The sequence below is a fragment of the Oenanthe melanoleuca genome, chromosome 4, assembly GCF_029582105.1.
Source record: "Oenanthe melanoleuca isolate GR-GAL-2019-014 chromosome 4, OMel1.0, whole genome shotgun sequence".
NCBI lineage: Eukaryota > Metazoa > Chordata > Aves > Passeriformes > Muscicapidae > Oenanthe > Oenanthe melanoleuca.
Window position 1 is genome coordinate 61,224,234 of NC_079337.1, and position 20,664 is coordinate 61,244,897.

The 20,664-nt window shown below is 35.9% G+C and overlaps 1 protein-coding gene and 1 long non-coding RNA gene across 5 annotated transcripts in view; one reads left to right on the forward strand and one right to left on the reverse strand.

Moving 5' to 3' along the window:
* The window catches only part of LOC130252630 (uncharacterized), a 34,318-nt gene extending 27,972 nt beyond the window's left edge, over positions 1 to 6,346 (forward strand). For 2 of the 3 annotated variants that reach the window (XR_008840402.1, XR_008840403.1), the window contains 2 exons: positions 1,624 to 1,687; positions 3,487 to 6,346. This is a non-coding gene — a long non-coding RNA (uncharacterized LOC130252630). The remainder of the gene's footprint in view (positions 1 to 1,623; positions 1,688 to 3,486) is intronic. The other variant, XR_008840404.1, reaches the window with a different exon arrangement.
* CFAP99 (cilia and flagella associated protein 99) overlaps positions 1 to 20,664 on the reverse strand; it is a 54,152-nt gene that overhangs the window by 29,266 nt on the left and 4,222 nt on the right. For both annotated transcript variants that reach the window (XM_056490401.1, XM_056490402.1), the window contains 3 exons: positions 10,785 to 10,929; positions 8,665 to 8,759; positions 1,844 to 1,956 (listed from right to left, as the gene is read on the reverse strand). In XM_056490401.1, coding sequence (XP_056346376.1) covers positions 1,844 to 1,956; positions 8,665 to 8,759; positions 10,785 to 10,929 — 353 coding nt within the window. The remainder of the gene's footprint in view (positions 1 to 1,843; positions 1,957 to 8,664; positions 8,760 to 10,784; positions 10,930 to 20,664) is intronic.

Genomic DNA, 20,664 nt, shown 5'->3' on the forward strand with positions numbered 1-20,664 from the left:
AACTGTCATAGACTAATTACACACTTAATATACTTAGATGAAGAGACTGTGAACAGCAGTCCTTGTTGCCACATGTACCAACAGAGGACATGAAGATCAACCTTAAAGCACGGGCAGTTTTAACAGAAAAAAACAGAAAGTTCCAAGGAGTTTGGTAAATTATCCAATGAACCCTCAGTGAGCCATGGGGGCAGCCTAGAAGATTTCAATTTCTGTGGCTTTGAGCTTGTATCAAAGTTCAGACTTCTAAGGATTAATTGGAAGATGTAGATTAAAGGTAAAACACAACCAGGGTATCACAGCCTAATTACAGTTACAGCTTCATGCCAGTTATTCTTCCTCTATATATATATAGGATATAATATATCCTTATATATTACACATGCAATGGAGCTTTCCCAGAACTTAAAAAGCAGATAACAGTGTAAACTTAGAGTAAGTTGTTTATATGACTGTTATCTTAGGTAGTACTGTCATTTACAGGGTGAGGCTTGCAAGTAACTTATGCAAGTCATGAAGCTCCACTAAAATAAACAAGACTCTTTATATTAACCTCACTGATATTAAAAAGAGGAACAAAAAGACACATTTAAAAGAATTTCAGCTACTGAACTGACTAAATTAATTACTGCATCCTCAGACCCCTGAAGGATGTTTCAAAGCCAGTAACTAAATCTGGTCTTTAACATTCTTGTATAACTTACATTTGCCACTTCCAGGCAAGATGTGTGTTCATTACACTGAGTGTAGCAGACTGTGAAGGACAGCTCCAATAAACTTGGTGCTAATGAAACGAGGAGTGGCCTAAACTTCAGCCTGCATTAATGTGTATGTGCAAGAACTGTGTGATGTATACGTCCATACCTCTCTATCTATAATTTTATACCATTCTAAGCATTTGTTATAACTAGAATCACTACAGTGGAATATTTTGAGTCAAATTCTGATTTAGATATATCCCTGTGGTCCCTGTAGAACTCAGTGAAATTCAGAGCAGTGCAAGCCAAATCTATGTTATATATTCGCTGAAGTGCTAATAAACTGCACAGTGTGAAAGGATGAATTCTAGGGACTTTGATATGACAGAACCAGATGCAAAGTTCCTTTTCAGCTCATATTGTTTGTAGCATGTTTTTGTGTAACATTATTTACCCTCATCTGGGTTAATCTATACTGCACTGAGAAGGATGTGTGACTGCAGCTACATTGGTGTAATTTATCTGTTCTGGGTAAAAATGAGAGTAGAAAGTGACCTAGTAGGCTGCAGAGCTACTATTTCTCCAGATAAAAATGTTCCAGTTTGGCAAAGGGTACAGCTGCTGTCATATCACCACCTAACCAATGAGTGGATGCACCTCAGAGCATTTAAGCTATTAAATGGTGCTGCAAGTGTGTAAATAAATACTAACTTTAAAATACTTGCTTATACGCTCATCTGATTTGCTCAGAAGGGATTTTATGACCATCAGAATAAAAAAGTCTATAAAGCCAAAATCAGAGAAGTCAAACATTTTTTCAAATACTTAATGTCATACAGATGTTGAAGTGACTGATGAGGCATGACTGGGATAATCTGAACCTTCTATTTCAGTTTTTTTCAAAGTACTATGTTTTATCTATCAGGGGCATCAGGGAGCAAATGTACAACAGCTGTGAAAAGACTTCTGAGAGAGAACCTTGCCTCTGGGTAAGTAAAAAGGATTGCTAAAGACTTGTGTAGACAAGAAGAGTTCTGAGTGACTTCAATAGGAGAAACACTTCAAGAGAAATGTGAGCTTTGAGGGGACGCTTTCCCAAGCTTTTAAACTTTGAGGTGGCCAGAGGCCACTTAAATACGACTTACCTTAGCAGTGGATCAATCCAATTCTCCTTTACATACACTGAATCGTAGAAGTGACTCCATTCATCTTTTATCCATGTGTTCAGATACAAGTCATTGAAGAAGAATCTAAGAAACTAATAATAAGTGGTTTCTTTTAAATATGAATGTTGGAGACATAGTGTATATAAGATTACAAAAAGATAGTTGCTTTTACTGCAAACACCACTGAGGAACTTGCTTGTATTTGACTTTGTAATTACACAGATGCTTGGTATTTTTAGGTTCTTATTAGCTGGTAGACAGTCCCATGTCTTTTAGCTGTATTTTGTGAAACAGTAATAGATACAAAAAAATTTTTTGTGGCAAAATGAAAAAATAAACTAGAGGCTACAACATAAAGATGTGTTGATTCATCTTTAATGTGCTTCAAACAAAGGTTTTATTCAAAATTAATTACAACTGGAATACACTGATTTTAGTATAATTTTACAATAGAGTTTCAGAGTCTAATATACCCAAGGTAGACTTCTGATTATCTATAACTAGAAGATCCATGAAGCCTTGAAATACGTCAGGCCTGGAACTGCATCTGAATGACTTAAATTCTTTTCAGCTCCCTGGGAACTGGGCAGAGAATTGCTGAAAACTGTAGTAAATGCTATACAACGTGGCTTTTTCTTTTATGGAAATTATATATATAATATATATAATTAATTGGCATATTCCCATTCAAAGAAAAGACTGAAATTTGGCACACTTATAGATTGTAGGGGTCTATTTGCTGGAGAAATAACAATTAACATTTGAACTTTTGTTTGCCACTCCAGTTCACCAGAGGGTCAAAAGCCTTTCTTTAAATCTTGAAGTATTCAAACGGTCTTATGAAACACTCTTGAAAAATGGCACTCTGATTCAGCCTGTATCAGTTACAGCAATATAAATTACAAACTTGAACCTTAGCTCTTCCATTAAAATTCTTGGAAATAAAAGTACAAGTATGACGCTGAAATAATCACAGTAAAAGCAAAAAGGTCCACTAAATAATTTTGACATTATCAGACTGGGAAGCTGTGTACTGTCACTTTGAGAAGCTTTAAATGGAGACTTGCAGAGCTTATTAGATTAGAATTGGCATCAACCCCATCTTAAGTTGTTTTATACAGACCCATAGAATTCTTTGTATTGAGTTTTAGTTCTGCAGAACTACTGAGAAGCTTCTAATTCAAATATGGTGCCAGACCCAAGGTGCCTCAGAACTTTATGAATAATTCAGTGACAAACAATTCAGATTTGACTCAATGTCTTAGGTTGCAATGCAAGATGCAACAGCGGTATGTATTCTATCACCATCTGTTGAAAGCAGGTGGAGCAGTGCTCCTCATCTTTTCCATAACCCATCCCTCATAACTCTGGGGTGGATATCGTTTGTTAATGGGACAGCTGTTAAAACCAGGTGGGGCAGTGCTCTTTATCTCTTACATGACCCATCCTTTGACCAGAGAGATATCTTTTGTTAACGGGCCACTGAGTCCCACTGCATGAGTGCTAAAATTACATCATCCCATGGAGAGATGCGCCACCCAGGGGGAGGAGCCAAGCATTTCCTACATTGATAAAATCTGAGATTTGGAACATCAGAGCAGCTTTTTTCCACTGGATTCCAGAGGAAGACCAGGCTCATCTTTATCACCACTGGACCTTCAGAGGAAAAACTGCACCCTTCTACAGGATAATTGCTTCAATAGAACCACATCTGTCACTCCAGGAGGACTGCAGCCACCACTTAATCAGACTGCTACCAACACCCTGACTGACAGGGTGTCAGGTTGTATTCTGACTCTGTCAGTGTTTTGGTTTTTTGTATTACTGTATGTTTATTTTAATTTTTCTATTAAAGAATTATTATTCCTATTCCCATATCTCTGCCTGAGTGCTCCTTAATTTCAAAATTATAATAACCTGGAGGGAGTGGGTTTACATTTTCCATCTCAATAGAGGCTCCTGCTTTCCTTAACACCTGTCTTTCAAACCAAGACACTCAAGGTGTTTGCTGCAGATGTTCAACATCTAGAAAACCTGCTACTTGAAATCCATAGTCTTGATGTGACCATTTCCAAGGAATTAAATTTAGCGTATTTTAATCTGTTGTGCTTTTGGCAGTCAAAAGACTGATCTGCACTGCAGGACTAAATAATATTACCCCTTGGATTTCTATTCTTGTCTAGAAACTACTGCTGCTCCCTAAATTTTCAGCTTATCAACATACCATCCAAAAGAAGTTCTTTCATCCCTAAAAGCTTGATTATGAATTAAGTGTTGAATTGTGAAGAAGTTGGGGTTTTTGATGCTTCCAGATTCCGTAGCATTTAATAAACATATGGTGAGGGATGCATTTCATCCCATTGGCCTGGAAAGTCAGTCATTGTCCTTGCAGAGGATCTTCCACTGTAGTCCATGAATATTGGATTATATTTGTCTCCTAACAGTAATTTTTAATTCTGCAATGTGTAAATACAATGTCAAAAGTCTAGACTGAATTCATACCTTCCACCAGAAAGGATGCATGGTGTAGATACTATTTCTACCAGTTATTGTAACAAAATTGTACATCCAGTTATCCCAGCAGTGTGATTACAGTGAACCTATCCCCTATCACAGGGGAAACCTTGGCTGTACATGAAGTTTATAAAAGCCCATGTAGACAAGTGTGCATACAGGGATTATAATACAGTATTGATCATGAGCTGAGAACACTTAAAATAAGAGAGACCCTGAGGTTTGAGCTGGTTTCAAATTTATAGGTATTCAGAGAGCTCACAGAAATGGAAATACTGCAGGCGGTGACTTGTAAATATTCAATTTTTTTTTTTCACTAGCTTCCATTAAGCTGAACTCCTCCTTCTCTGTGTCCTCTTCTACAGCCTAGTCCATTCTCAGAGGCTTCAGTTGTCCACTCCAGTGCCATGTGAAACGACACATCTGAATTGTTTTTTCAGCTCTCAATGACTCTCTGTCTCCTGAATATTTGCTGTAACTATCTTTCACAAAGCAACTCAACTAACTCTTCAAGTCAGATGAAACTGTACTAAAGGCACACAGTGACTTCGTATCTAACAGCTGGCTATTACAGCTTGAGGCTTCCTACAGAAACACCAGTTCTGTACTGATTACTACCATTTCCCCCTGTATTAAAACAATGATAATTATGTGATTGATAAATGCTATTATGTACTCCTGAAGTACAGAGAATGGTTAACTGTGTAATCAGATATCAACACTGTGATGTATATTTTTGTAGAGTTTTAGTCACAGTCCCCAGAGAAATTTCACAATATGCACATACTAGATATATGCCACAACATGTATCATACTAGAGAATTCTTGGAATATGGCCCTGGAATGGTCATCCAGGCACTGTAGGGATTGCAAATGGTAACGTAGGATGACTGGACATCATTTCTGACGAAAGTGTGCCTGAGCCAAAGTCCACAATCTTAGATTTGATAATCCCTATCACAGATGGTGAAACAGAAACTTTTGTGAACTGAATTGCTAGGAAAAGTCCCTAATACTTTTGTTTTGTCTTTGGCCACATGTGACACAGGTGGAAAGGCCCAGTATTAGCAGTCATTGCTTTTACAGCAGCAGAATGAGGCTTCTTTCAGATTTGTTTGGGTGTTACCAGGCTCTGACTCCTTAGCAAAGTCACTGGTAGTCATTTTGGTAACACCATTATTCTGCTTTCTTCTCTGTCTCGAGCATTCTACAACTTTCACTACTCAGGCAGCATGATAATGAAGATCCATCTCCCTTCTGGAATTGATAGAATTACACCAGCAATGAATTGTACCTGTGTTTGTATTTTAATGTATACTCTGGCTGTAGTAACACAAGTGTGTATAATTAAAGACTGTTTTGTAATGCATTCTTACAGGCGGGCTGAATTAATACCTTACTTTTGAGAATTTGAACTTAATATTCTTAACACACTTTTACACAGTGGGATCATACAGATTTCTAGAAAATAAATGTAAAAATGGGAAATTTTCTCATCTGGTGTTATCTTTACATCCATGTAGGCACTTGCAGAGTTGAAATGCTTACATTCACAATATAAGCTTTTGACTCTTTGAGTTAAGGAAGCAACTGCAGGAAACAGCATGTTCTGTTTCTCCATACAGATCAGCCCCTGCCTGAAAACATTATTGACTCAACTTGAACTGATTTTACCCACCATCCACCATGAGGCTGATCATGTCCTGCTATTCCTACCTCATCTTAAATTCTATTACAATGCCCAGTTTTTATGTAATGATATTGCTTAGATGATCTCAGAAGTTCTTTAGAACTGCTTTTAGAAGCAATCAGAACATGAAACAGAAAAAACAGGTTCTTAACTGCTAGAAAGAAAACACTATGTATTTTGTATTTTTACAAGATGATTCAGAAATTACAAAGCTATTTACTACAACTTTTTATTTCAACAGTGTATTTTCTCTAATGTACAAATCCTTAATTTTAAAATAAATATAGAAGAATAGCATGTAGAATAATAGAACCCAAAAATGGATTTGAGCCAGCAATGCATGGGGAATTTCTTAAAAGGATAATCACACTAAAGTTACAAGAACAGGTTTTATCCTATGATTCTATAATTATATCACCATACTTTTTTTTTTTTTTTTTTTTTTTTTTTTTTTTTTTTTTTTTTGGTGCATGTATTCTTAATATTACAGAATGAGAGCTTGTGATTTTATGTTCAAGCAAATAAACATGTGTAAGTGAGGACGCATTGTTATTCTGCTTGGCCTTAATAAAAATATTTGAACATTCATCAAAGGTAGAGAAACATTGTGACTTTGAGTTGAATGGATTCCATCATACAGGTCTTCAAGAGAAAGGACTTAAATCTCCCATAGGTTGACATCATTCATCTGAAGACTATTCATTTGAGTGAGGTTTATCTGCATGATGAAGAAAATTCCACTCAGCCTGTGATATGCTAAATTTATTTTTTAATTAAAGTAAATCTGTTCTACGTAAATATATGTGAATATTTTTTCAGTGTCTTAACTGAACTCAGATGCAGTAGTCATCAGGCAAAATCTAGAGGTCAGCATCCTGAAGGAGGATCCCAAATTTCTGATAACTTTTGTTGCTAAGGCTGCAGATCTGCCTTCTGCTCTTTTCTCTCTGTTGCTGGGGGGACAAAATGCTGCTTCTAAATCCTCTGCTGCAGGTGCATTAATTTAATCTAGCATCACTTTGGAGACAAACTGTTCTAAGGCAAGAGAAGAAAAACTAGATACCATGGTGATGAGGATTTGGTAAGATCTCATAGTTAGAAGAGTATCTTATCTAACTTTAAGCAAGACTTAAAGTCACACCTGCTACGATGACAGCAGGTGCACAACATTGGAATATGAAGCACTACCCTATCAGAAAAGAATTATTCCAGACAAGGAAGGAGGCATTATCTAAACCAGAACATCAGGGCACTGAGGCTTAAGCCGTATAAAGCTAGATGAATGGAATCAACAAGAGATAATTGGCATGATGTGGGAAAATTGTGTTGCTAGCTGAATGAGTTCAAGATGTATCCAATCCAGTAGCTCGTGTCTAAGATGTTTACCAAAGAAGGGGCTGGGAGAGCATTTTAGACAAAGTGATTTGTCTGTCTACCAGATTATGATAATTCTTCCAGCCACTCCTCTGTTCTTTCTAACTGTTAATGAAATATATAATTTTTGTCTCTGAATGGAATTAATAATAAGCATTCCATAGTAAGTCCATCTAAAACCAGACAACTTAACCTACTCTGTCCCTACATATTGTAAAGCAACTCTACTCATTAAAGGGACACTGGCATCCACGTGAACATTCCAAGTAATCACTATAAGGATAAACCTTAGCCTTTTTGGAGTATTAATTATTAAAATTTGCCTATCTTTAAATTCCATCTTTGTTATTCAAACAGTGTGTTTGGACTATGCTTTGAAACATCTGGATAATCGAAGGTTACAGATGCTGTGTCACCAGTGATTTAATTTTTAGCCCATTTTCCTGAGAAATCAGGGCTTATGAGAAAGCACTGCTGCTCAGTTTATCCCCTTGCTCCTCTATACAACATAGCTTTTAAGATAATTAGCACTTTTATTTTGAAAGAGAAGCAGAAGATAATTATATTTCTACAGTTATAATGAAAAATAGCAAAAAAATAGTGGAGCAAACCCCAAACTCACAACTCCAGAAAAGGATAGGGAAGCAGAATTTTGTTGTCCCACTTTTTATTTGGCAACAGTGGTTTGGACAGTTGCATGTTGTCATGGGGTAATTGGTACATGCATAGCTCCAAGCTAACCAGTGTTTTTTGGGAAGGAGAAAAAGAGATGGAAGCACATTGGTTTGATAATGAAAGTGGAAGTGGATTGTTCAGGTGAAAGAAGAACACTAAACATCAGGAACTTCAAGTTTCAATAAATTAATTGCATATGGAAAAAGCATCTGTCTTAAGTCAAAGAAAGAATGTGAGCAGAGGCAAGAGTGAGTGTGCAACTTAAAAGGAAAATTGTAAATTACATAAACTGTAAATTATGTGATTATTTGACCATCTCAGATTATATAAAAAACATTTTAAATTGATCTTTGACTGAATATACGAATCACCCTGCAAGTAAAGAAATTGAAGGTTTTTTTGATAACAAAATACTAATTTAATTCTGAATTTTAACAGAAAATAACAGTAATTTCTCCATTTAATTTATTCACAGAGCTGAAAAAATTGATTAATCAAACACAATGAACAGATAATTATTTTAAAAAATGTTTTGTACTTTGATTACCTGTTGCATTTTTGCAGTGTCCAAGGACTTCACAATTCTGCTGAAGTGCTGAAGACCAATCTCTTCTAGTTGAAAAGTAGCTAGATAACAGATAACTATCAAAAGATACATACATTTAAAAAATGCAGCAGGCAATTCTAACAAACCTATACCCTATACTCAACATACTCTGGGATTTAGACTGTTACCTTAATTTTAAACAGTTTTGATAGCTAATTTTTCAACATACTCTGGTTTTAATGTTTTCAGAGATGATAGCTCTTACTCTTCTGTTACAAATTCGTAGTTTATTATACATAATAACAAAAAAAAATTAAACATAAAATTTAATATTTCTATTTATTTATTTTGTATTTATTTTGCTTTTTTTTCCCAAGTGACCATATTGCCTAAAATGTTATAATGTTTGTTTTTATTCTGAATTGGATTAAAATACAGTTTTTAAATTGTGAAATTTCAAACCTGAATCTTGCACTCTCTATGGCAAGTATAGAGTCAATGATCTTAGAGGTGTTTTCCAACATAAATGATTTATGATTCTATTCTATAATACAAGAAGAGGCACAGTCAGTACTGTGAAATTTTTAGTAGACTTGTAAAGTTCATGGGCTCCAGTATCAGCTTTTATTTGTCCCCACTCACTTTGATCAATCAGGCTTCACTTTAGTAGCCACCAAACTGTAATGGTAAAATCAGAAAATTCTGACCAATGTGCTGCGGCCAACTCGGTGTATCTTTGGGCTTCAATCTCATGTGCTTTAGTACAGCAACGTATTTAATCAGTCTTAGCAGAATATACATTTATCTCCTACAAGCTTTATTAAATTCAAATCTGCTCACACATAGCAACAGCCTATATAAGCAGCTTTGATCATTTAAGTGTCAATGCAGCTTGGCAAAGGGAATCACAAGCAGCTTAAAAAATGTAAGCCAATGACCTTAGACTCTCAACTTGTTGATAAAGGAAAATTTTCTGTTCCTATCCTCTGCCTATGATTAATGGAGGCTTTTGAGTGGACCGGTCCTGACAATCCAATTATAGCAACACTCAGCTTAAAGGTATAATTTATGTGCCCCAGACAATGAAAAACATGGCTCTGGAGAAATAGAGACAATGAAGCATTAGCATTTAGAATAAACTCGATACACTAATAATTTCATCCTTGACAGCTTAGACTCCCTTTTGTTTGTTGTTTGATTTAGATTTCTGTACTTTTCCAGATTGGGACAGAAGTGACCAGAATTATAATAAAAATTTAGTAGCTTTTAAAACACAAAATGTAGCTATATATATATCTATATAGAATGCATATTTATATTAGATAAGTTTCTTTGTATTTTTCAACCACTTTGAATTAAATTGACTTTTAAATATACCCACAAAGATTCAGAACTTATCTGACTTAGAGAGCCAGTGACAGGTGTATTTGTGCTTCAAACTTATAGATCAACCTCAGCATGTGGTTACATTATATAAATAGAAAAAAATATTTTTAGTATTAATTCTTCATGTACTTCTCAATATCTGAAATAACTTTAACTGGCTCACACTATAAAATATAGTTGTATCAGAACTGATTCTAACCAAGTAACTAAAAAAATGAAAATGATTGACCTCACTCCTGGAGACAGACAGAAGTTTACTTATGTCATTGTGATAGTAATGAAGAAACCCATACATGGGTAGAGTAAATTGTGTCTGCATACTGAGATGTGCTGTGTTCCTCAGCACACAGAGCTTTGTTACACATTTTTGTATCTGAATGGCAGAAGTACTGGGTTGCATAGAAGAGAATAAAGGGAAATCACTGAAGAACGGTTTTTAAAGGAATGGTTAAACTTCCAAGGTGCTTCTTCCAGCCATTGACGCTATTTTCAAACTGCATCTTACCTTTCTTGGGCAAAATTCCAGTTAACACCTGTAAGATTTCAGACTAAATAACAATTTCAGGTTTTGGACTTCACATTCATCAGGACATTGGAAAAGGTCCTGTATTTCACACTGCACTAGACACAATGACAGTGCTTCCAACGTAATATAACACCAAGACCTACACTAGTAAAATTATATTTTTTGAAATTTTGTGCTAAACACATTTGGCATTGTAAAGACAACTTACCTATATAGAGATTACGCTCAGAAATTGGGCAATATTTCCCATCCTGAACATAAAAGGCTTTGACAACCACATCCAATATGGATTTATATTCTGTGCATCCTGCTAGTGTATCCACTACAAATTTTTCTTCTGTCACATTAAGACTCTACAGAGATACAAATTTGATAATCATTAATACATTCTGTAAAGAAAATAGTTGTGCACAAAAAGTACAATCATTTTGAAGTAACTGGAAAACATGAACAATGAACAGCAGTGCCTTTGGTAGGGCTGCTGCCCTTCTAATGCTATCAAATTGGGGCAGTCCTAGAAAACTAATGGCCCTTGTTAAGTAAAATGTAACTTTCTCCAATGTTAAGTGTTCATTTTACCTGCTGACATAAGCATTCAGTTAAAAGACCTTCATGTGAATGTCAGTGGTTGATGCAAAGAAAATCTGAAGTCTCTGAGTCTCTGAGCTATGAGCAATGATTAACTTAGTCAACAGTATGAGAAATTTTCAGCAAGATTTTGTTTTCCCTCAGGAAACCTCTTCTTTGTTGGTGAAGTCTGTGCTATTTAGGGAGAATAAACTAAAGGGAGAAGCCACACAGAGATTATGGAAAAGACTCTTAACTGCTACTGAAACCCAGCTTTGGAGAACATGACAAATTTAAGGTAAACCAGGGAGTGTCAGGATTCTTTTTAATGCAGACTGTTTCTTATCCAGCTAATGCTCCTCGTCACTTGTAATGGTCATGCAGTATCCCAGGAGAACAGGAGAGTAGGATGCTCACTGCCTTCTGGACCCAACCCATAATCCCTTTAAAAAGTCTGAATGCTCCTCAACTTTACAGAGAGTTTCAACCACAATAAATAATATGTGCAATATCTGCTACTATATGAGATAAACTTCTAGTATGAACCACCTTTAAACATTGCAATAAAATCTGAGGCCCAGAACAGTTTGTTATTACATGAATTGAAAATGGCCAGCTGAGCTATGACAAAATGACAAACAATAATGATCCTTCCATTTAAGGAGGTGAGACAAGAAGCCAAGAAAAAAGGCTAAATGCATTTTCAGAAATCTTGTAGTCCACATTTGATGTATGATCTCTCCCAGAGCTCCCAGGTGTGGGAACAATAGAACTGCAATAATATATCAGATGAGATACTCACCTTGCCTGGTAGGCTGTCTGCTACTCTCTTGATTGCTTTATTTCCCTAATGTGAATAATTTCTAGTTTATGGGTATTATTAAAGGCTGCTGGATGGAGCTCTGTTTTCTGAGGAGTGATGCTATATAGGGCTTCAAGATCAAGCAAATATAGGGCAAAATTTTAAAATTACCATTCTAGTATTTAAATGTAAAAAATTATGCAGAAGAATTCAAAGTGCATTTTCTCAGGTTGTCATTCAGAGCAAGCATAAATCTTTTTCACTGCTCCTGCTCAAAACCCAGATTTAATTCCTTTTAATTTGTGCATCATCACCAGAAAAAATGAGGAAAGAGACTGAAAAAATCTTAAAATATGCAAAAAAATTTAAAAATTTGGAAAGTATGGATTTCATCTTGCTAAGCACTGAAGATTCTTGTGAGGCACACAGTTCATTCCAAATACACCTTTTATGGATGAAGATTTATATAAGTTCTTTCATGAAACAAAGAAAACTCATAAATCTAAGCCCCCATTAAATAATGAAATATATATATAATATTTGATATGAGATCTCTAATAATTTATAAAAAAGGCAAAAGCGAACCTAAATAAGTGAATGGCAAAGTCAGAGAGGACATAGTTCCAGTGAAAGCAGGATTGTGACATTTTGAATCTAAAACAATCAATCCCCTTGAGCAAATGGTGGCATTTATGAAGCAACTGTAGAAAACAGTAGCTCTGTTAATAAAGAGAAAGTCCATCGTAAAACTGGTCAAGCCTGTTGGAAACAAGCCCAACAGAAACTCTCTCAACTATCTCTGCTAGAAAGCTAGAATTTCAGTTGTTTTCAAGATCTTTATTAGATTAGAATCTCTGCATTCATGTTCTGTGTAATTTGATATAAAGTGGGAAACCTGTGTGTTTCAAATGTACTTTGGAGAGGTGGCCAAAAGCAGACAGATAACAACAGGACACCACTTGTGCCTAAATCATACAGCAGAGACTAGCAATTGCCTGTCTACATTTACTCTGCTTTTACTGCTCTGAGTTAACAACTAAGTGTTAGGATGAACACAGAAGTTCTTACTGTTGCTTACACCTTGAGCAAGAATGTACGTAACCACTACATGGCCTTGAGCAACAGGGTGACAGGAAGTGCAGTCTGGGGACAGATGTGCCCCACATCAGTACTGACTGGCAGTTCTGGGGACCACATCTTGTGAAACACAATCACTTGAATCTGCTTTCAGCCACAGAAGGTACTAAATGTTCTGTTTCTACCTGTAAAAATTAAGAAGAGTTGAGCAGTCTTACAGTTGTATCACCTAAGGAAGTGATCTCATCACTACTCAGTCAATTAATCAAGATTGGGTAGGAGGAGTACTTGCATAGGAAATGCCAAACGTGAGCCTGTTGTTGGTTAAGCCCTGCAGATAATCTAGTGAAACAAAACCCAAGCCACTGATTTAAACTAGTTAGGATACTCTCTCAATAGAAAGTTCATTGTGTCATCTAGAAATTTCATCAAGGATATTTATAGTTGATCTGTATATCTGAAATAATAATGGCTTTGAAAGTAATGTGTTGGGTAGGTGTAATTCCTAGCACTAATTCCTAAACGTATTCTTTCTGTGGGGCTTTGTGCTGCACTTTCTGTCAGTGGGATGTATTTCAGAGTGGGTCAAGTGATCCTGAAATGGTACAGCATGACAGATTGTATGTTTATAGCACCTTTTATATGAGGTTTTCAAAACACTTTAGTATCATTAATTGTATTTAATGAGATTGCTTTTGGCTAATATAATTTTGTACATGCAAGAACTATGGCATGGAGCAGGTAAGAGATTTGCCCCAGGCAACACACAAAGTCATTGGTGCCAATAAGAATTAATAAAAGCTAATTTGTGAGCATTTATTCTGTCCATCAGAGCAATTTTTTACCTTTTTAAGTACAGTTAATCACATATTTCTCTGAAACAACTAGCAGTTAACTAAGTTTGCAAGTATGTGTGAGCCCTACAGCATAAGGAATAATTTACAGGTGAAAGTAACACATGCCGTGATCATCTTCTGTTCATTGAATAAAAAAATATCAGAAGACAAAACAGATCTTGAACAGATACAAATATCTGGCATTATTGTCTCTATGGCATTGAATTATTTTTCTGATTATTAATGTTTAAGTTGTAAGAAAAACCTGATTCTGTCTGAATTTATCCTGAATGGTCCTGAGAAAAAAAAATGTGATTCTTGTCTAATTATTGTGCTGATTGGCATTATCTCCCCTTTTTGGGAAAACCCTAATACCTGTAGCCTGCTTCCATGGACATATTTTTCCTGCTCTCTGACACACAGCTGTAGCTGGGAACCGGTCAAGTTTCCTCAAAGAGAGAAGAGACTGGGTAAGAAGGGCTTTGAACACAACTTCAACATGGGTTAGAACAAGAAATAGCATTAATTAAATGGAGAAATATCTGCAAAAGGGAAGCTTTGCCACCGTGGATTTATCATAATAATGCTGGTTACAGTGGGATCTGTTTGAAGGGGCCAGAGAGACCAGAAAAGGAGAGAAAGAAAAGCTCTTCTCTCTGGAGAGAAAAAGGAAGGAAAGATCAGCCACGCTCTGTTTGAGACTTCTCAGGCTAAGGATATAATTTAGGTGAAACAAACATTTTAGAAAGAAGAAAATATTTGATGAAAAGATAAAATAGCTTTCACCTCCTGAGAGAACTGTGCAATAGTATGTAGTGAACTTGTCTTCTTCGAGCAACAACATGCACATTTTGCAGATACAATCTGATTAGTTTAGAGTGCTTCAGTTATCAATGCTAGTCCTCTCCAAGGGTCTAATCAAAATGCTGTGAAAATGAAAGAAAATATTCCTACTGACATCACATAACCCAGTCTTCTTTCTCTCTGAAGTCAGTGAGAAAAAACCCCTGGGATCTTCAGATATAAATTGGAAAATATCCTGCTTCTATTATTCACTATCTGTGTTGCAGTCACAATCTAGTATTTTTCATCTTCAGCAGACAATGTTGACCAATGCTGTACTAAGAAGTACAGTGAACATTATTTTGCCTTGTATTTAATATTAAATCCCAGAACATTGCAGAAAACTCAGATTCCATCATTTCCTTAGAAAGAGCCTAATCTACATTTATGTCAGTAACTAAAAATACAAATTAGACTTCTATAATATAGTATGATTTTTTTTTTTTTTTGCCAAATCTATTATTCTTGCATTACATTGTCTTCATATTTAAAACTAAATCTATGACTTTTGGCATTTGGGGATTTTACTCCCAATTGAGTAAAATCAGTTGAGTGGGCATGTGTGAGACACAGCTGAAGCAGCACAAATGAGAACTATGAAGAGTTGTGCCAAATCACACCATGTTCTTGTGAAAATGGGAAGCTCATAAACAGGCTTATCTTGCTATCAGCATGACAGGGATAAAGGAGCAGAGCAGTGAATTTGGATTTGGAGTGGCAGCTCTGGTTTTACAGAAATAAGATTTTCTCCAGCTGGGATGTATGTAGGAAGGTCAATATGATGGGTCTGATCCTGCAACTATGATGGAAGCAGATAATTTCACTGAAAATAAAGTGAGTTATTTGCATAGAGAAAGGAACAAACACTGCATGGTAACTCCTGTGTTAAAATCTGTCTCTTGTTATCATAGCAAAGCTTGATTCTAATAGTCACAAGGAGGAACAATACCTGGGATGCTTCAGTTAGGTACAAAATTTAATCTTTCTTCAAAATGAACAGATGCAGTCCATTTCTATAAAAGATTTGATAACATTATATCCTTATGTACAACATGGACTGGATGAAAGATCACCTTTGGATATGGATAATTTCTGATAGGTTAAGTGAAGAATGCTTAATAAAAGGAAGGGAGTTTAGTACAGAAGAATGAAAATATTATCTGGATGGCATCAGTCTGATAAAAGGAGTATTAAAAAGCATTTAGGAAGATAAACAAGGAGAAGTAATCTGGCCATTCAAATGAAGAACAACAGGAATGGATGAAAATTTGAATGTGAATATATAATAATCTAAAGATCCGAGATGGAATTAGGAATTATTTTAAGTTAATGTGTTGTTCAGGATAATTCATATTGAACTCTGTTTTAATAGCAACAAGGTCACAATATTGAAGCAAAAGCATTTAACTAGACTTATTTGTTTTTAGGAGGTTTGAGGGAATAATATTATTCTTTGATTGAAGGTGAGGGTTTGTTTGTTGCAATTAGGAATCATCTATCTTATTGCTAATGAATCTGTGATTTTATTGAAAATATTTGCAGTGAAAAACAAGTCATAAATATTATGTCATAAGCATTGTAAATTACAGTATAATAAACATGAAGACTGTAAATAACTAAATTACAACTCAAAGTTCCTGGAAGAACATAAAGTCTGATCACTCACTGAGCATTCAATAAACAGAAATTCCTTTTATCATGTAAAGTTTACATGTAGCAGAAAGAAAATATATGGAGTTTAACACCTCTTTGTTAACAAACATTCTAGTTAGAGGAAACTGCATTATTCATCTCTCATTATTTAATAATTAAAAATCCTTCCATATTTTATCTCTTTTGCCCTAAAACAAGAGGCTAATAATCAGTAAGTTTTCCTAAGTTCACTTTTATAGAGAAGCCTGAACTAGGAGTTGGAAGATAGGAACTGAGATTTGGATGTGTCTTTTTTGCTTCCTGAAGAGATCATGTTCTCTCTTGACACCTTAGTTTTAAACACTGACAAGTACCTGGCACTCAGCAATTTGTTTATACATTTCCATCACACCAAAAGAGCATTCTATCTTTATACATACAGTGGTTCCTACTGTCCCAGTAATAGTTTACCTTTCTTTAACCTCACTTTCTTTTTAGCACTGATTTTCTGATTTCCTGTTTGTATATTGAAACATTGAGTGGCTGCAAAGTGCAACAAGTGGAAAATGTACCCCAGTGGTTATTTGATGTGGTATCTGCTTGATCCACCTCAATTACAAAAATGTAGGGAAACATGGGTGCTTTTTCAAAGCAGCACACAGGGAATAGGAGTGCAGCCATTGCTGTAAATGGGCTGTGTAAAGCTAAATCCCACATACAGCTAGGACAAACCTCTGGAGAGCAGAATCTAATGCCATCATTTCCTACAAATAAACTACTTTTCTCATGTACACCAAGGTATGTACAGGGTAATGCTTCTGGCTTTGGGCAGCCCCTCTGGAATATCCTCAGAAGCAGACTGTACAGCCAAATGTTTTCCAAAGGGATTTCTGTCTCAAAGCTTGAATCAAGATTTCCTGCACGGAGAGGATATGCTCAGGTGGAATACTGATATTTAAATAATATTATAAAGATGTATTAAGATGTTAAAATAATAATAATCTAGAGGTTGATTCTGCTTCTGCTGACGTTAATGCATAACCTCCCATGTTATTTGAGAGGAACAAGTCGAGAGCAGCTCACATGGCCTCATACATGTAACTGATTTTTGACAGGAAGTTGTCAATTTTTCACGTTTTTACTAACTATTTTGAAATATTAAGCAGTTTCAAACCAAATGCAGGGAAACAGCTGGGGATGTATTTTCAAAGTAGCACACAGGGGTCAGCAGTGCCTTACAAATTTTGGCCTTTTGGTTTTCTTATGAAAATCCATACTCATTTTGCCAAGTGAAAAAGAGCCATTTGCATGTGTTTTGTGTGAATTTAAACTGCAGCAGTGAACTCTTCTGAAGATTCTGTGTCCCCTTACCTTGCCCAGTCCAAGGCAAGCAGAGTTTTCATTACAACACAGGGTGACCCTGGGACAGTCTATGCTGGGTCAGTCTGGGAGATCAAACTGATAGAAGAGAGCCTGACTCACCTGTCTTCTCTGTGGCATCTGCCTCTGGTGGGCTTCGGTTTAAAGAGAGAGAGAGAAATAGTTCTCATTTGATTTAGGTACAGGAGGGATGTGGAAGAACTTTGAAATGAGCAGAACAATACCAAAGAGGTGAGCAGGACTTGATGCACAGAGACAAGAGTACTGGAATCAATCACTTGAAGAGACGGAACTCCGACAGGTTAAATAAAGAAACCTGGGCAAGTAAACTTGAGGGCAAGAGAAAGGACAGGGATAGAAAAATGATGGAGCATAGAACAGAACTCTGTTTATCCTTCTCTGCCATCCACTCAATATTTGGCTAGCAGAGCATTCCAAACCTCTACAGTGCATTGTACTGTGTTTGACAGTGTACAACCATTGTGCACTGTCAAAATATAAAAATTTCTACACAGTCTTTATGAAAGACCAAAATATACTATTTCACATAATCATTTATTTTGAATTTTGTTTTAATTATTTATGAAACTTTATGTGTATCTAGGAATTAAAAATTAAATCTTGCTGAAGATTGAACTGTTGTCACCTTTGCAGCAGCAGAGCGAAACCAAAAAAAAATTGTTGGATTTTGATCAGAATATTCAACAATGACTGATTGTATACTTCTTAAAAGAGACAATATGAAAATCTATAAATTCCTTCCTACTATCATTTGCAAAATAAGTATATTTTCAACCAGATGGCTTCAACCCAATTTATTTCTTGCCTCTTGCCTTTTTTTTATACATTCATATTGTAAAGTCCTTAATTAAAAAAAATAATTGTTTGTCCACTTTCGCTGCTTTTCCTGTGCCTCAGTTCACCAGCTATTTTTACTGCTTTAATTTGCAAGGATTCCCACAAGAACAGCCTCATGCCTCTGCTAAATGGTTGACAGGAATATCTGGATCAAGACAGATTGTGCCTTCCAGACTCCCCCTCATAGCACTGCATCCAGCTTCCTTTCAGAACATATTCCTATTTATCATGTACACAAATAAGAACCCTAAACTTCAGTCTAGGATGCTGACCTCTCTCGGTGACATTTCCTTCCTGTTGTTGTCAGTTTAATTTCAACAGAGCAAAGACAAAGCTTCAGCGCTCCCGTGCTATTGCTTTCCTCACTTATTGGTTCTATTGCCACCCTGCCTGTCAATCAAGCCCATAACTCCAGAGGTCATTTTTCATGCAGATTACTTCCCAGGATATCATCACCAGGTTATGTGCACATCTTCTTCACTATTTTCCTATCACTTCCTAGTTAAAACTCTAAGGTAGTGTCTCAGAATTTTTTATTTTATTGAAATAAGTGTCTCTTTTGTGGGTTTAACTAACCCCATCTTAGTAAACCAACCATCTGGAATGCTACTGTTAAGTTCATCCTGCTAGTCCATTGATTTGACCCACTTACTCCACCTACCATCTCACAGTTGATTCTAGCACATAAAACTAAAGCTGCCTGTCAAGATGCTTCACACCTCAGTTCCATTCTGCATTTCATTTCTTACTCTTTATTGATATCTTCCCCATTTCTGATCAGCCAAGGATACCCATCTCTTCATTTCCTTTATTAGATTTCCAAAGAAGTAATTTTGTTTAATTTCAATCACTTCCTACATATACTTATATTGCTCTTAAAAATCTACTTTATTCTGACAGAGGTTTTGCTCTGCAAAATGTCCTTGGCTCCTGGCAGTTCAGGTGACAATGTGTGGCTGTCAGAGGTACTAATTTTGAGGGTCTGGCACTTGACAAGCCTGGCACCACAGTGGCTCCTGCAGCCCCTGCCAGTGGAGTGTTAAACTCCCTCAAACATGTTCTGGAATGACCTGTGTGTACTGTGCTTTTATTTTGAGGGAAATAATCTAGCCCAAAATTGTTCGTTTCACCAGGAACATCCCCAGACAGGTGAACAATAGGCTAAGGAGGATATTTTATGGAGGCCATCAACAAGTTATCAAAGAACTAAACAAGACACCTCAGATTAGAAGACATAAAGACTCTAAACCATCCAAATACAATAAAGATATACATTATGAACAAAACATACAGTGTTGACATCTGAATGCACTGTAAGGGGATGGAAAACTATTAAAAGACTTCAAAAGAACAGAAGACTTGGAGAGAAGTCAAGTGTGATATACTGCACACCTAAGTCAGCAAATAAATAAATATAGAGCTGTGTCTTGTAATTAGATTTGGTCCCTTGGAATCTGACTCTCCTGATTTTTTTCTGGTCAGTAGACAACATGAGATTAGCTATTTGTCATGCCAATGGCATGAGACAAACAGGTATGAATCTAGTCTGTGATTTAGAGTCAGGGTGTTAAATCAGGATATAAACTGAAGGAAGTTTTTGCATAGATTAGTTAATATTAGCTAATTGGTAAGTTACCAACCTGGAAATCTCGTGTACAAAAATGCTGTATTTTTAGGATCTTATGAAACAGAAATAGAAAGGAGTAACTGAATTTTTCATGATGAATTTTAACCACCCATTTGGTACTGAAACAAAGCCGAATTTTATTTAAACACAGCTTTTACTTTTTACTTTCTTTGACAAATCCTATGTAATAGGTGACCTGAAAATAGCCCAGAGAAAGATTTTGGTCTTACCTTTGTCCTCAGCTATCCTCCCTGTTCTTCCCCTTCTGAAAGGGTTTATTATGAAACTTTAGATTTATATTTCTCTAATGGAGTTACTGCTTATTTTTTTTTCGTATCACCTTTCCTGAGCTGAGAAGAACAATGATCTGAAGACTCATTTTTATAATTCTTTATTTTGGCAGCAGTGGTAACTGAATTTACCTGCTCTCTGCCCAGTGAAAATTTTTTTGAAACAGGATCAGTTG